We start from the raw sequence: 16,478 nt of genomic DNA, 5'->3' as shown, positions 1-16,478 counted from the left end.
ACATAAAATTTTTTTTGTGACTATCTGAAAAAGGAATAACCGGATGGGAGAGGGATTTGGACAAAGAAATTGATCTGGATGACTGTGTCTCTGTAAGGGAAAGGGGATATACATCTTCAATTTGTGTAGCTCATAAAGAAAATTTGTATAAATTACTGTGTAGGTGGCATTTGACTCCAATTAAGATCCATCCTGTATTTGTTACTAGGGGTACGTCTATACTTACCTCAGGGTCCGGCGGTAAGCAATCGATCTTCTGGGGTCGATTTATCGCGTCTTGTCTAGACACGATAAATCGATCCCGGATCAATCCCGGAAGTGCTCGCCGTCGACGCCGGTACTCCTGCTCCGCGAGAGGAGTACGCGGAGTCGACGGGGGAGCCTGCCTGCCGCGTCTGGACCCGCGGTAAGTTCGAACTAAGGTACTTCGACTTCAGCTACGTTATTAACGTAGCTGAAGTTGTGTATCTTAGTTCGAAGTGGGGGGTTAGTGTGGACCAGGCTGCTCTGTTAGAGGGGTTGCAGGGAAAGGGGAAAATACTTGCACATGTGATTGTGTCCAGGAATTAGACTGTTTTGGGAGGAAATTATTAAAGACATTGATTCTATGACAGAATACCAACTTCTTAGAGATCCCCTGATCTGCTTACTTATTGCTCCAGGAAAGGATCTACATTTAAACAAAATGACAAAATATATTTTTATTTTTAGCAGCTAGACTTTGTGTTGCACATTACTGGAAATAGGTGATCCTTCCTCCTTTGGAATTGTGGTATAGTAAAATATGGATTGTCCTTGTAATGGAAAAGCTTTTGTACCAAGAGAATCGCCAAAAAGATGATAGGTATTTAAAAATTTGGTTACCATTTCTAGCTTTCTCAGAGGAGGAAGGGCTTTCCAACCTGGAATCCAGAAGCTTTAGCCAGGTTCTTTGAATATTAATCTGATCCTGAATAAGTAATATATGCTGTAGTATGTTAACGTTTTATTGTAACTTTGCCTTAATAAAAACCTTTAAAAATAAAAAAAAATAAAAAAGCTGGCTGGGAATATATTATGTGATGTAGGCTACAGTGAATTGATAATATCCCCTTGGGACAGTGTGAAATTATGAGAAGTCATTTTTTCTTTTATTATTCACTATTTAAACATATTGAAACTTTCTTGTGTAAGAGATGCTATTGTTGGTAACATTTTATTTTCAGGGATTGTAGTGGTTTGATGCATATTCTCTGTTGTGTGTTTAGTGTTGTGTATGAGGGTGACAACTGGAAAATTATGGATCAGGTCTTGTACTAATTTAACGTCTTACAAGCAATAGCTGTTGTGGGAATAGAAAGTATAGCTGAACTAATGTACACAGTCAGAATATAGCAAGATATTGCTAATCTTTTTGGAATCTGATGATGTAATCAGTTCCTGAGTTTCTTGCTAAACTGGAAAGGTAAGAAATGTGGGGATTTTGCACCAGTGAAAATAAGTATACAGTAATATTGGACTGTTCAGATGCAGTACAACTGATGTTGGAATAATATTGATGTCTCTGAATTTCTTTCCTTTTGTGGTTTAAACAAAGAGTAGTTAAGATTAGCATTATAAACTTTAAACTGTCACTTCAGGCATTGTTTCTGCAATCACTTACACACACATTTAATTTTAGTACTGGGAGTAGTCCTATTTAAAGCTACAGGGCTACTTGAAGTAGTAAAGTTAGACCCTGATCCTGCAAGTTAAAGATTGTACAACATGTATTTAAGATCTGCCATACCTAGGGTATGACCAGGGTGCCCTAGCAACATCATTATTCCATCCAAAGGGTCCAATGAGTATTTTATTCAAAGTGTAATTTTTCTTCGCTATTTCATAGTATATATTTTAAATCATACTGGCCTACCTCATAGGAGTGTTCTGAGGGTTAATTTAGTTAATATTGGTAAAAAGTTGTATTTTAAAAAATCTGTGCATTTATAAGGTGTTAGAAACTGGCATATTGCTAACCGGCATATTTAGCATGTCTGTACAGCTTATTTAACAATATTTTACTTTACTTTTTTTTCTTAATTAGATGAATTGCACAATTGGACTTGCAGAGTGGTAAAAAAGATCAATGTTGGAGAAACAGACTTTCTGACACTTGATCCTGTGAATAAATCAACAAGGAAAATAAAATATGATGTTCTTGCTGCAGCCATCATTATAGTGGTGCTCAAATTACTATTTTTACTAGATGATCAGTATGAATGGTAAGTATGTTTTATGAGCAAACTTTCACGTCAGAAGGGCCCAAATTTTCTAACATGTTGCACTAAAACTTTTTTTAAACCACTAACTCAGGCCCAAAGAATGGAAAGCAGATTCAGTAATAGGCAATGTCAGTTTCTTGCTATAACTCATGATCTATTATTTAACGCTACTGTACCTTTAGCTAACTAATAATTTTAGTTTAAAAGTAAGCAGTAGTTCACATCTCAGATGACTACATTGATAACCAAATCTGATTGTTTTAAAGATAGGATTAAGGATAAAATGGGTGGAATTTTTGGTGTCAGCGGTTTTGTTTTAAATACATTTTTTTTAAAGTTTCAGAAGTGGAAAGTATGATTCCAAAAAACAATCCATCTGATAAATATATATATTTTCAGGTTAAATGCAAACTTTGCTGGAAAAAGAAATCACAAGAACAAAGAAGGTACTTAATATGTCAGTGGAAAGAATCTAATATAATTTTTAAAATTAAATTTTGTAATTAAACTAAGTAGGGCATGGACTTATTGACGCTAAGAATGTCGGGTTCGGGGGAGTGTGGTTTTTTTTTTTTGTTTTTTTTTTTTGGCTTTCATCAATTTTTTTATGGTTCATCAATTACCTCTTTGGGGTAAATTTAAAAATCTAGAAGCCCATTTGCGGAGTTGTTGGATCTGCATTAGCATGTACATTTGCAGTATGAACTGTTAACTAAATTGTAAATGTTAATTTGTAATGTTGGGCAAGACTAGATAGAAATTTAAAACATTTCCACTTTATTTTCTGAAAAATATTTAAAGTTTTAATAGCTTCTGTTATTTCTGCTCTTGCATTCTTTGAATTCAACTCAAAAGTTTTGGCTATATCATGTATATTTTGTTCTTCATGGAATATACACATCACTGCTTTTTGGAGTAAACAATACCTTGTATGTTCAAAAATTAGTTATTTAAGCATGTTTTATTTGAAATATACTCCTCACCTTGGTTCTGTTTGGAATCCTTATAATTACTGTACAATGCTTATTTACTAAAGTCATACTTACGCCTCTTGTCATGGGACAGTAGGTGCTAGGTATGTTGCCTAAATGCATATGTGGTACAGTTCAGGCATAAATTGAGAGGTACTTATTCTCAAATCACAGAACAGGGGTTTTGGGGTTTTTTAGTGCTATATGTTTCATTACTGTATTTAATCATAAATATGGAAGGATGATATGACATTGGAGTTTTGGAGGGGCAGGAGGAATATGGTTGGCATTTTGTTTGCAGGATGCCTAGCAGAGAAGGCTATTTTTCATTGTTTGGGGAGCTGATTAAACTTTTCAGAATCCCATGAATACTTTAAAAAAAGAATTAAAAAGAATACTTTAAAAGTAGCTAAAATTCTTGACCTGTCAACCTTCATTATTCCTTTGAACAGTTCACATTCCATATGTATGGAGGCCAATTCATGTTGCAAAGGTGAAAGGTTTATTCTCTAGAGAGGGAGGGTTAAATCTAAATCAAACCACCTCTTTAAGGATGAATCATGGAGCTTAGGGAGAAAAATGCCTTATTAACTCCTGCTATTCTTAGCAGCAGGGTAAGGGCCAAAGAGTGAAAACCAAAGAAGTGTAAGGTGTTTATATGAGCTGAGCTAAAGACACACAATTCACTCCCACTTATTTGGCTCCTCCACATCCCTGATGGTATCCTATAGGTTTCTTCACTGCCTGCTGCTTTGTATGATTTATTTTTTAAGGCATCTAGAGTCTAGGATATGCAATATACCTGTTTAAAAAGAAAGCTAAGGGTCTAACTGCTGCTACCTTTTGAACATTCTGTATTTTATTGTGCTCTATCACTTTTCCTAAAACTAAATTTTGGATTTTACTTCAGGCTGCCTGTGGTTTGATTTCAAAAAGTGGTACAAGATTATAAAGAAGTCTGTGGATGTGGAACAGAAGAAATTAGATGAAGAAAGAGCCCGGTATGCTATTGTTCAGTACCTCACTTTTTTTGAGGTTGAACATCTGGGGTGAAATCCTGGCCTCAGTGACTTCAGTGGGGCCAGGATTTCACCCTTATTTCTGTCGCATGAGCTTGGAGTAAAGAAAATTAATAAATCCTTATGCTCTTTCTCCCATCACGCTTAGAATTTTGGCCTGACATATTAATTAAATGGAAACTCTCTGTGACCAGTGACTGAATTACTAAAGCTATCAAAACTGATTACAATAAATGGTGAAAAATTGATAAAGAGCACTTCTTCTACCCCCCACTCCACTAGTTTGAAGAGAGACTTCTCTTATGCATGGTGGGGAGTAATGGTACTGGGCACTTACCAACTTGAGGTTATTCCTAAAACATTGGATACTTGTAATAACAATCCTGAGAAATGACTGCCTTTTCTTGTTTGTTTGGCTATGGTTGTGCTGGTTTTTATTTTTTCACCAGGTTGTATTTCTTTCACTGATAGGTGTCTGTGGAAATGTGAAAAACCACTATTCTACTCAGCCAAGGAAAAATCTGTAGTTCTTAAGAAAAGACGTGAGTATAATTTCCTTTAGCCAACAATGTGAGCAATACAATAGTAATATTTTCTTGTCTTTTTTCCCTGTTCAAGTTTTTGTTTATCAAAGGGATTTAGAATGAGAGTACCAGAATACGTTATTTATATTACAAGAGACTTGAAATGGGTTTTTTAATAATTGAACTTTTGCCTTTTTATGCTATTTTATTATGTATAAAGGCAGCCTGTGTTTTTTAAGCTTTCTTTTTACTGGATTTTTATTGTAAAGATATTGGGAAAGTCTGTTTGGTCTTCACTTGTTTTGCTGGAGTACCTCTTGGGAGTCTGAGCATATGTATTGTGGGCTCTGATAGCATAACTGGAGGGGTAATGGTGTTTGAATTCTTAAAACATCCTTTCTTCAAAATGTTCATTAGAAAATGGAGTTTAATGTGTTTTTTAAAAAGACCTCTAAACAATCTGATTTAAAATTACTTCTCCTCTCAGGTCCTCTATAACTTTCAGTCTCTTTACTTACATGGGGTCATAACTTTAATAGTTCCAGTCACCATAGAGGTTTTTAGAATAGACTGACTTGAATTTCAAATGTAAAAAGGAAGAAGAAGAAGAAAAATAAACATTTCAGGCTTTCTCTATATATCATGCAGAGGTAGGAAAAAGCACAAATTCAAATTACCTTTTTAAAACAATTTTAATGTTCCGTGTAGAAAGGTAAACTCTGTTTGTGGGAAAATGTGATGAGACATTGTGGCTTAGGTTTTTGTTTCTCTTTGTACAGAAATGGTAGTGAACTTACAAAGACAGTTTGGTGCACTGTCTGGTTCAATGCAAGTTGCTGAAAAGCAAAGCCCTTCAAGTTTCCAGTTAAATTGGGCTGAAGAAAACACAGATGGGAATTGTTTTCATGGGCATATCCTAGAGGGAGTTTTGCAAGAAAAAGGCAATTCACTTACAACCATGAACACCAAGTATTGGCTGTGTACAGTTAAACTATGTAATGAGAAGTAAGTATCTGACTCTTGTTGGAAATGTGTTGAATGTTCATGAAAAAGTTTCTTACAAAAATTTAATTTTAAGGTATTTTATTTTTATTAAACAAGATATTTATTGTGAGAGCTCTGGACTGAGACTCTGCATTGACTGGTGACTTACCTATGCTAAGCTGTTTTTTTAATACATATAAAAAATTAATCGTGATTAAAAAAAATTAATCGCAATTTATCGCACTGTTAAGAGAAAACCAATTTAAATTTATTAAATATTTTTGGATGTTTTTCTCCATTTTCAAATATATTGATTTCTATTACAACACAGAATACAAAGTGTATAGTGCTCATTTTATATTATCATTTTTATTACAAATATTTGCACTGTAAAATTGATAAACAAAAGAAATAGTATTTTTCAATTCACCTCATACAAGTACTGTAGTGCAATCTCTTTATCATGAAAGTTCAACTTACAAATGTAGATATTTTTGTTTGTTTGTTACATGACAAATTCGTATGGCCCTTCATGCTTCAGCCACCATTCCAGAAGACATGCTTCCATGCTGATGATGCTTGTTAAAAAATAATGCGTTAATTAAATTTGTGACTGAACTCCTTGGGGGAGAACTGTATGTCTTTGGCTCTGTTTTACCTGCATTCTGCCATATATTTCATGTTATAGCAGTCTCGGATGATGACCCAGCACATGTTTGTTTTAAGAACACTTTCGTAGCAGACAAAACGCAAAGAAGATACCAATGTGAGATTTCTAAAAATAGCTACAGCACTTGACCCAAGGTTTAAGAATCAGAAGTGCCTTCCAAAATCTGAGAGGTATGAGGTATGGCGCATGCTTTCAGAAGTCTTAAAAGAGCAACACTCAGATGCGGAAACTACAGAACCCATACCAACAAAAAAGAAAATCAACCTTCTGCTGGTAGCATCTGACTCAGATGATGAAAATGAACATGAATTGGTCCGTTCTGCTTTGGATCGTTATCGAGCAGAACACATCATCAGCATGGACACATGTCCTCTGGAATGGTGGTTGAAGTTGAAGGGACATATGAATCTTTAGCGCATCTGGCACGTAAATATCTTGTGACGCCGGCTACAACATTGCCATGCAAATGCCTGTTCTCACTTTCAGGTGACATTGTAAACATGAAACGGGCAGCATTCTCTCCTGCAAATTGTAACCAAGTTTGTTAGTCCTACTTCAGCCGATCGCTCAGACAGAGTAGACTTGTAGGCTCTAAAGTTTTACATTGTTTTATTTTTCAATGCAGTTATTTTTTGTACATAATTCTACATTTGTAAGTTCAACTTTCATGATAAAGAGATTGCACTACAGTATTTGTATGAGGTGAAGTGAAAAATACTATTTATTTTTTTCACAGTGCAAATATTTGTAATAAAAAATAAATATAAAGTGACCACTATACACTTCGTATTCTGTATTGTAATTGAAATCAATATATTTGAAAATGTAGAAAACATCCAAAAATATTTAAATAAATGGTATTCTATTATTATTTAACAACGCAATTAATCACATTTAATTTTTTTAATTGCGCGTTTAATCGCGATTAAATTTTTTTTAATCACTTGACAGCCCATATATATATATATATATATATATATATATATATATTTAGGTCTTGGGTTGGAAAAGTCATACTGTTGTATGCAATAGATGCTGTCAAACTAACGTGATATATATTTTTTATGGGATTACAGTATGGTTGATAAAGATAATAGTGTTGATGTAATATACCTAGACTTCTGTAAGGCGTTTGATTTAGTATCACAAAATATTTTGATTAAGAAACTAGAACAATATAAAATTAACATGGCACACATTAAGTGGATTAAAAGATGGCCAACTTTCATCTGACTGCAGAAAACTACTCAGGAGAATGTAAGAGTTCAATAGCATTTGCCTCTTGCGGGGCAGGAAGAGGAGTTTACATCTCAAATGGTGTGTCTATCTAGCCTCCAAAATCCTGATTTTTTATTTTTTTTTAGACAAGGTGGCCTGGCCTAAAGCCAGTTTACTGTTCTGCCACTGGGTCATGCCATGAAAAGCAAACCCAGCTACTGTTCAGCCAGTGGATTAGGTTAGGGGTGAGGAAAGGACACTGAGATTGAAGATCATCTTGGATTCACACTGCAATAATGGGTTTCTGCTGTCTTTTGTGAGAAGGAAGATTGGGATAGCTGAATTCAGTCTCATTGCATTTCATGCCAATATATTGTATACCCAAGCCTTAAGATTTTATTTACTATAAAATATCACATTTAAGAAAACAAACACTACAATACCAGCTATATTATTTTAAGTTTAATTTATTTAATATTCTGTTTTTGAAAATGACTGAGTCTAAAGTGTGTGCATACTTTGCCTTTTCAGTGTACTTGCTTATTATTCATCTACCTTTTTTCCTTTTCACTTTGCCTTTTATGCATTCACCAAGACAGAAGTGGGTTGGAATAATGTAAACATAGTATCATATCACAAGAGCTTTTGTTCTGTAGGTTCATTCTCTTGTTTGAACAAGAAACTTTTTAACAGAGGGTGAGAGAAGAACACCCTTAAGAACACCTTAAGAAGTATGTTTGCATGAACAATCTCTCTCCATGCAAATTTTGTATTTAAGCATGTATTTACATATGTAGTACATTAGAACATAATGTGAAATGCAAATAGTCATAGCCATCAGAAATCAAGAATTGAGTTTAAATTCTTATCCTTTAGATTTCCCATTGTATCATCTGTAGTGCAAGTAGTTAATGTAGTTACAAATATGACCATTTGTTTAATCTTTTGAAAATGCGAAAAGAGCATTCATTCCCTCAGCTATGAGATTTTGTGCAATGGAGATGCCATAGAGCTAAAAACAAACCCCAAAAATGTTTCTTTAAAAATCAGTTTATCTGGGACCACTGAAATGCTTTATGGATATGGCTATTTCATGGCCTCACTACAGAGCATAGTTAAGGTTGCTTTGAATTTCCATATGTTAAAATGTTTGGACTTTTAAAGCTTACCTTAACTGTGAGTTTCTTGTGTTTATAACACGTAGTTTTAAAGATAATTATAAGATCCCTTTAATGAATTTTACTCTAATTTCTTTTATACGTACGCTTCATTTTAATGTAATTTTTTGTCTGGGAATTTAAAAAGCACAAGATCCAGATGTCTTAGCTCCTTTTAGCTATTCTTGGAGTAGATAATAAGAAAAAATGCCTTTGAGAAAGAAAATGCAAATTCTGTGTACTTGATGTCTGTATGAAAACCCTCACTCCCATTAAAATCAAATAGGTGCCCTGCAATGCCACGTTAACCTGTTTGTATCAGATCATTAGTTTTGGTTGACAAAATATATTTTGAGAGAGCAGAACACTTTGAAAAGAAGTGTTACCTCATGGGCCATTGTGTTTCCAATAGTTAGTCACATAAAAAATGCCTGAGCATCTTTCTTTCAGCTCCATTGATGTGCATAAACATGATGTTTTGATCTCTTACAAGTTCCTAAATGCAAATTTGGATTTTTTTTAAATCATCACTGTGAACCTTTTCTAGTCCTTTGTAGGTTTCTCCCTTTCAAATATTTTTATTCTTGAACACTGAATTACAATAAAATTGTGCACCACTATAAAATTAATTTTAATAAAGTACCAACCTCCCAAAATTCAAACGCCATGTAATCCTGATTTTAAAATCTTGCTATTTCAAACACAAGAGGCTAATACTTCCTAAAAACAAAAAGAAGTGCTAAAAATATCAGTGGAGATTTGTTTTAAGTAACCATACATATAGTAGTAAGCTATTATAAAATATTGATTCCAGGAAGAAGTGTTTAAGGAAAATTTATTTAAAGGTAAACTGCAATGTACAGTAAAGGTCCAATCAGTGTGGACAGAGATGGCTTGACTTTTTTTGAGGCTGAAACACAGTTCTCCACTCCAGGAACATTTGACAGCAGAAAGCTTGGTCCAGTACCCTCTATAGTAACCACCTCAGCTATGGCCAATGGAATAAGTGCACTAGCTGAATGTTTCTGCTAAAAATGAATAGTAGTGAAATAGTTAATAATGCTGACATTTAAATTGTCATCAGTAGGCTCAGAATTACATCAGTTATGATGGATAAGAGCAAGTCACACCCCTTGGAGCTATTGTTCCAGGCAGTCTGCAGACTCTGGAAAACATGACCGCACCTGATACATTCTGTTCACATTTAAAAGGTTTTGCTCCTCTTAAGCGGGGGAGGTGGGAAGGGAGAGGAATAATTTTCTTAAGTGACATCTTAGATTTGACAGCCAAATTGTCTCAATCTGTAGGCCGGAATCATGGAAAATACAGGGTTTTAGTTAAGACCAATGTGTACCTGGTTTTGGGAAACATGGACAGCACACCATTCTTACCTGTCTCTAGAACTAAGACCTAGCCTAATCTGTTTGTGGCCCTAGTCTTGCAAAGAAATACTCCATTGAGACTCTGAGTGGGTCCATAGATTGGAGCCATAGATCAATAATGGTACTTATGATATAATAAAAAACACTCAAATTAGAGGAAAACTCGAGTATGTTTGAATGTCAACAAGATAAATTTGTGATTTAGGACATACTTATCCTATTTTTGTATGTGTGTGTGTTTTTTTTTTGTAGGATATGTGGGCAACTGACACACTATAAAGAATCAGACTTTCCCCAGAGCTACCAGTTTGTGTTAAACCTGTTCTCCTTCCTCCTAAGGGTACCAGCCTCTCTCATCCATGAAGAGGTGTGTTTAATAGAACACAAACTGTTTAAAACAAAACTCCACAGAAAGTAACACAAAACAAAATATTCATGTCCAAGAAAATGGAAAGTCCTAAAGATCACAAAACTACCAGATGGTAAATGAAAAAGTTAAGAACTATGGCCCTAGTCCTGCAACTGGATCCATGCATACAGACCCTTACACCTGCACAAAGCTCCACTGATCTCAGCGTGATGCTGTATGGGTGGATCTGCCACTGCCGGTCTCACTGCCAATTCATGGTTTCAATGTATCTACATTACAAAGAACAATGGGAAACTACATGAGGGAAGAGTTACTGAAGCAACTGCTTACCAAAGTTTACATCCACTTGTATTAAAGGTAATGGGAAGTTTATTATAAGTTTATTATAGTAGTTTTTTGTCATACATACATACTTGCATGTGTCTTGAGTGCAAAGTGCAGCAAATAGTCCTCTAGATTATATTAATTGTTCATTTTACTGAAGGGTTTGCATTTCAAAGTAGTCTGTATCTTGTTGGGGTTTTTTAACTTGTATGAGAGCAAATGTTACCTATTTCTAAAAAGAACTATTTTTTTACATTTGAAATAAAAAAACTGCTAAAGAACAACTGTGGGAAAAGAGGTGTTTAACAGAGGGTTTTATTGCGGTGATCTGACATTTGGGTTGCAACTCACTATTCTGAAACATCAGATTGATTGGAAGAAACCTTGCAATATTCTTTCTTGGCCTCTTTACATTTCTTCTCTTCCTATTCTCCTCCTCACCCTTCGCTATGCCCAAGCTTCTTACCTAGCTATTATTTTATATCCTTCTCCCTCTCCAGCCTCATGGTTTCTTCTGTGCTTCCTCTTTAACACCTGGAACTCCTCCCTCCCTTTCCTGGGTTCCATGTGCTGGGTTTCTCTCCATCTTTCTTCTGCAAGGCTTACTGACAGTGATCATAATTAAATTATTCCACTTGTCACCTGATGATGTGTTGAGCCTCAGCCATCTGATAGCTGTCCAAGTCCTAGCTTTATTCTTCATGCACTGAGTAAGTTGCTCAACGACACCAGCCAGAACAGACAAGGTGGAGAGAAAGCTGGAGGCCAACACCATCATAGCTAGGGCCCTACCAAATTCATGGTCCATTTTGGTCAATTTCACAATCATAGGATTTTAAAAATCGTAAATGTCATGGTGTTGTAAGGGTCCTGACACAAACAGGAGTTGTGGGAGGGTTGCAAGGTTATTGTAGAGGGGCGGTTGCAGTACTGCTACCTTTACTTCTGCGCTGCTGCTGGCGGCGGCGCTGCCTTCAGAGCTGGGCAGCTGGAGAGTGGTGGCTGCAAGCTGGGAGCCCAGCTCTGAAGGCAGAACTGCCGCCAGCAGCAGCGCAGAAGTAAGGATGGTATGGTATGGTATATACACCCTTCTTCGCTGCTGCCTGCAGATCTGTGCCCTTAGTCAGCAATCACCATTCTAGCTTCCCAGCTCCTAAGGCAGCAGCGCAGAAGTAAGGGTGGCATGGTATGGTATTGCCAGCCTTACTTCTGTGCTTGTGCCGCCTTCAGAGCCGGGCGTCTGGCCACCCGCCGCTGCTCTCTGGCCACCCAGCTCTGAAGGCAGAGCAGAAATAAGGGTGGTAATTAGGGATGTAAAAACAATAACCGTGTAACTGATTAAAATTCTATCTGTTACACGGTTAAACATTTAAACAGAGATGCGGGGGGTGCTGCAGTACCCCCACATTTTAGGTGGGTTTCCACTGCTGGCCCCATGCCCAGGGCTCTGCGCAGAGCAGCAGCAGAGCCCTGGGCACGCCAGGATGCTGGGTGCGGGGCTGGCAGCCAGGACCCCGGGGGCACTCGGGGCCGGCAGCCAGGACCACAAGTGGAGTTTAATCACTAACAGAAACCAATAAGCATCAATTTTATCGGTTAACCTGTTAAACTTTTACATCGCTAGTAGTAATACCGCAACCCCCCTAAAATAACCTTGCGTTCCCCCTGCTTCCTTTTGGGTCAGGACCCCCAATTTGAGAAACGCTTGTCTCCTCTGTGAAATCTGTAGGAAATCTATATAGTATAGGGTAAAAGCACACAAGACCAGATTTCATGGTGGGAGACCAGTTTTCCCGGTCCGTGATGTGTTTTTCATGGTCATGAATTTGGTAGGGCCCTTATCATAGCCCATGTTTTCACATTGTGCCTTCTAATGGGCTTACATACATTTGAACAGGAGTAAGGAGTAAATACCATGTAGGCTGGAATCTTTGTGGCAGATAAATGGTTGCCTAACACCATTCTTTGGTCTCTCAGCTAAAATTAATAAAAGCCAGTACCTCCAACCCCTAATAGGGAGCACAGATGTTACCAAATTCAATTATACTAAAATTAGCTGACATCTAAAATGATTACCATGGACAGCATGTCCCATCTGGGGGTGGGGGAGGGCTCTCAGGGTTTGTCTACACAGCAAAGAAAAACCTGCAGCTGGCCTATGCCAGCCGACTTGGGCTTGTGGGGCTCGGGCTGCGGTGTTGTTTTCATTGCTATGTAGACTGGAGCCCCGAGCTCTGGGATCCTCCTACCCCACAGGATCCTACAGCCTGGGAGCCAACCTGAGCCCAGAAGTCTACACAGCAATGAAACAGCCCTGCAGCCTGAGCCAGCCACAGGTATCTAGTTACTGTATATACATAATCTTAAAGAGCTTCCAGCTTCTCTCATGAGCAAGGAGCCAGGTTGCAGTGGTGAGGTAATCCCAGAAGGTGGCCAGTGCAGTGGGTCCTCTCTAGATATGATGATCAGGTCCCTTCTGAAAGGGTTTTTATGATCAGTCATAGTTTAAATAAAATTATAAAGTTGAAATCTGAAGACTGAGAATGGAACTTGTGGGTTTTGGAAATGGAGATGTACTGCCCTAACCGTCTGGAACCAAGTGAAAAAGCAACACTCAAATTGTGAAGATCACAGGGAGAGGAGCCCAGAAATGGTTAGGAAGTCAGAGCTAGGTTACAGAAAGCACCTGGAAAGTCTTGCACACCAAGTGGGAGATTCATTCAAAACTGAGCAGAAGGTCAGTGAATGAGATATTCTGCTACCTGGAAACAAAAATCTGAAACTTAGGGTAGTCTTAAAACAAACGGAGTCAGAGTAGTGGGCTTGAGATTGTGACATGCTCTGATACTAGGGAGATTATCTAGTGCCAACAATAACAAAAACAAGTGTGTTGAGGGGGAGGGAGGAGATTGAGATGTGACTTGTGTTCATTCATACTCAATGATTCATAGCGCTTGTACAGTGCTTAGGTGCCTTAGGCATATCTAAGATCTAAATAGAAATTGTACTGGGCACGTCAGACAGGTATGAAGAGAGAGACCCAATCCTGATGATTTTATATGTAAATTGTCTCATCTCATGCATGTGTTTTTAGTGCTCCAATTTTTGTTTAGATTTTAACATTTGTTATCTATGTTGACCCTTCCTAGAGTTTTTAGGCCTTTTGGGAGAAATATCTGATGTGGTTATGCGATACGCAGCCCCAGTTGCTATTTTTATCAGCAGTTAAATTCTTGTTAAAGAATAATGTAAGTGTCCTTGTCACTTTTTAAAAAAGTTTGAAAGACCTTCTCCTTTTATACACTGCCTTAATTGTAAACTACTTATCCTTTTATTAGTGGAAATCTATAGTATTTATCATTTGTTTCAAGTTCACTACTAAAAGACACCTTACTATATACAGTCATAGTTTTTAAAGTAATTCAAAAGGCTGTATTTAACTTCATTTGAAAGACTACATATGCTTAATTACAGACACAGCTTTCTTTTAAAACTACTGTAGTGGTAAAAATACTATGTGCATACTCAATCTACGAATGTAACAATGCGCCCTTAGATGTTGGAATAAATTAAAGTTGTGCTTTAATAAACAGGAATAAAGCTTGCAATTCATCACCAAGCAGTTTGTGCCTCCTGGACACATAGGGTAAGAGTCAGATTTAAAAGTAAAGGGTGTGCCTCTAATGTGCTTGATGTCAGTACCATCCAGTTTAATCAATCAACATTTAGTTGGTGTAATGATAGTTAACAACAAGCTGATGAACCACAGGGTGACTTAATCTTCACTCAAGTGTAGTTGTGCTCTCTTGGGACACAACTACTTTGAGTCCAGTCAACACTGCGCTGAGGTGGAGCCACATTTCTTAAGCAGACAACTGGGGCTGGATAGCCCAAGGCTAGGGTGTCCACCTCAGCCCAGCAGCTTTAACTACTTATTCTCTCTGTTTTTGTTACATCTTCTTTTTATAATCATTTGCTAACAACATTCAAGGAAAGTCAACATTTCTTGCTCTGCTCTTTACTTTAGGTACTTGAAAAGGGGAAATTATACAAATGAAAATAATGATACCTGCTTTTGACCTTTATCATTAAAAGATGAATAATCATTTTACAGTGCATAGATTAAAATGCACTAAAGTATTTAGCAACTTTAAGTCTTTCACAATGTAAAGTTATTAATTATCGATCTGCATGAGATTGTGAGTACTTTAAAACTTATTTCCTCTTCCCCCGTGGTACATATGTATGCCTTGGCTTTGTGTATTGTTGTCTATTAATGCATGTTTCCAGCTCCAGGAACGCAAATATAACCTCATGACTTAGAAGAATTCACAGAACTAAACTTGCCCTTCTGTTGACTTAGCTAAGAAAGAAAGAGCAAATGAATACACAAAGTGTTACCCTGTCTGAGCCTCTATCAAGATTTACTTGCAAACATTATATAATAGGAAATCTTTTATTTTTTGAATGGAACCTTATGACTCTCAAAGGAATTTAAGAAAATTTGAATCGTAACTCCACTTAATTGCCTCTCTCAGTTCAAACACTTGACAATGTTAAACTAATAGTCATTTAGTTACACAAACCCATTGAAAACAATTTATTAATTGAACTTTAAAAAAGCTTTTACCATTCTCCAAATATAGTCATATAAAAATTGACTCCATTCTCTTCTGCCTCTAACGTGGTCTACAGTAGGGCATTTAACTGGTGGGTTAGCACCAGTGTATGTATCAGTGGTACAGTGTGAAGGCAAGCCAGGCTGGTTCAGGTTTGTTGTCTACCACTCGAGGTAGTGGCATTGTTTGTAGCCCACAGTCTGCAGCACAGCTTCCTAAAGCAGTGGCTTGTGGGAGATTTTGGAAAGCCTTCTGGCATAATTTGAGAATAAATCAAACTCCCTTAATCCCCTGGAAGAGTTCCCTAAATCCCACCCTCAAAATGGAAGTCTGAATAAACTCTGTTGTTTCCTTGCTTGGCAAATAAGGTTTCTGCTGAAGCTCCCAAAAGGTACTTGTGAGGCATCTCCAGCAGTAGTGGTGATTTGGTGGAGGGCAGTACTTGTGGAGATCCATAGACTAACTGGAGTAACGGGGGCAATTTAAGGCCTGGAATTATTAGATATCTCACTTGGCTTGTTGTCTTTTTTCCTACCACTCTTGGCTTGAGTGAGCCACCCATCAGCTTGATTATTACATGTGTCTTGTGCTGCTTTAAAAACATTAGTGAGACAGAAGGAATTTATTTAGGACTGCTTTTTATGCATCTTTCGTTTCAAGACCAAATGAAATGTGTTTTCAGGTAGGTAAGAGTCATATGTACTATCTAGGTGAGTAGGCTGGTATGTGGGCCAACAGATGAAATGTAACTTGTGCTTTGGCCATAGTACCCTATGGGGAATTTCTTCCAATAGAACTCTCCTGTTTTCTCCTGTTTCAGCTGCTGTGTTATTTTCTGATTTTCCTCCACCCCTCATTTGTCCACCATTCTGAGTCTGGACATGTGACATAGCTCAGCCAGCCACTCAGTACTTCTGCCCTGACTCGGAACACTGGCCATGCAGCCAGAAAGAAGAGCTGAAGGAGATGCAAGACTCTGAAAATTGAAACAGGTGTG

General features: G+C 37.2%; 1 protein-coding gene across 2 annotated transcripts in view; it reads left to right on the top strand.

The window, feature by feature from the left end:
- The window catches only part of TAF1B (TATA-box binding protein associated factor, RNA polymerase I subunit B), a 60,112-nt gene extending 49,526 nt beyond the window's left edge, over positions 1 to 10,586 (top strand). For both annotated transcript variants that reach the window (XM_065401707.1, XM_065401706.1), the window contains exons 10-15: positions 2,066 to 2,243; positions 2,643 to 2,689; positions 4,125 to 4,215; positions 4,705 to 4,775; positions 5,537 to 5,762; positions 10,421 to 10,586. In XM_065401707.1, the coding sequence (XP_065257779.1) occupies positions 2,066 to 2,243; positions 2,643 to 2,689; positions 4,125 to 4,215; positions 4,705 to 4,775; positions 5,537 to 5,762; positions 10,421 to 10,586 (779 nt within the window). The remainder of the gene's footprint in view (positions 1 to 2,065; positions 2,244 to 2,642; positions 2,690 to 4,124; positions 4,216 to 4,704; positions 4,776 to 5,536; positions 5,763 to 10,420) is intronic.
- The last annotated feature ends 5,892 nt before the right edge of the window (positions 10,587 to 16,478 follow it).

Source organism: Emys orbicularis, chromosome 3 (genome assembly GCF_028017835.1).
Source record: "Emys orbicularis isolate rEmyOrb1 chromosome 3, rEmyOrb1.hap1, whole genome shotgun sequence".
Lineage (NCBI taxonomy): Eukaryota > Metazoa > Chordata > Testudines > Emydidae > Emys > Emys orbicularis.
The sequence above is the reverse complement of the archived record's forward strand: the minus strand, read 5'-3'. Positions and strand labels throughout refer to the sequence as shown.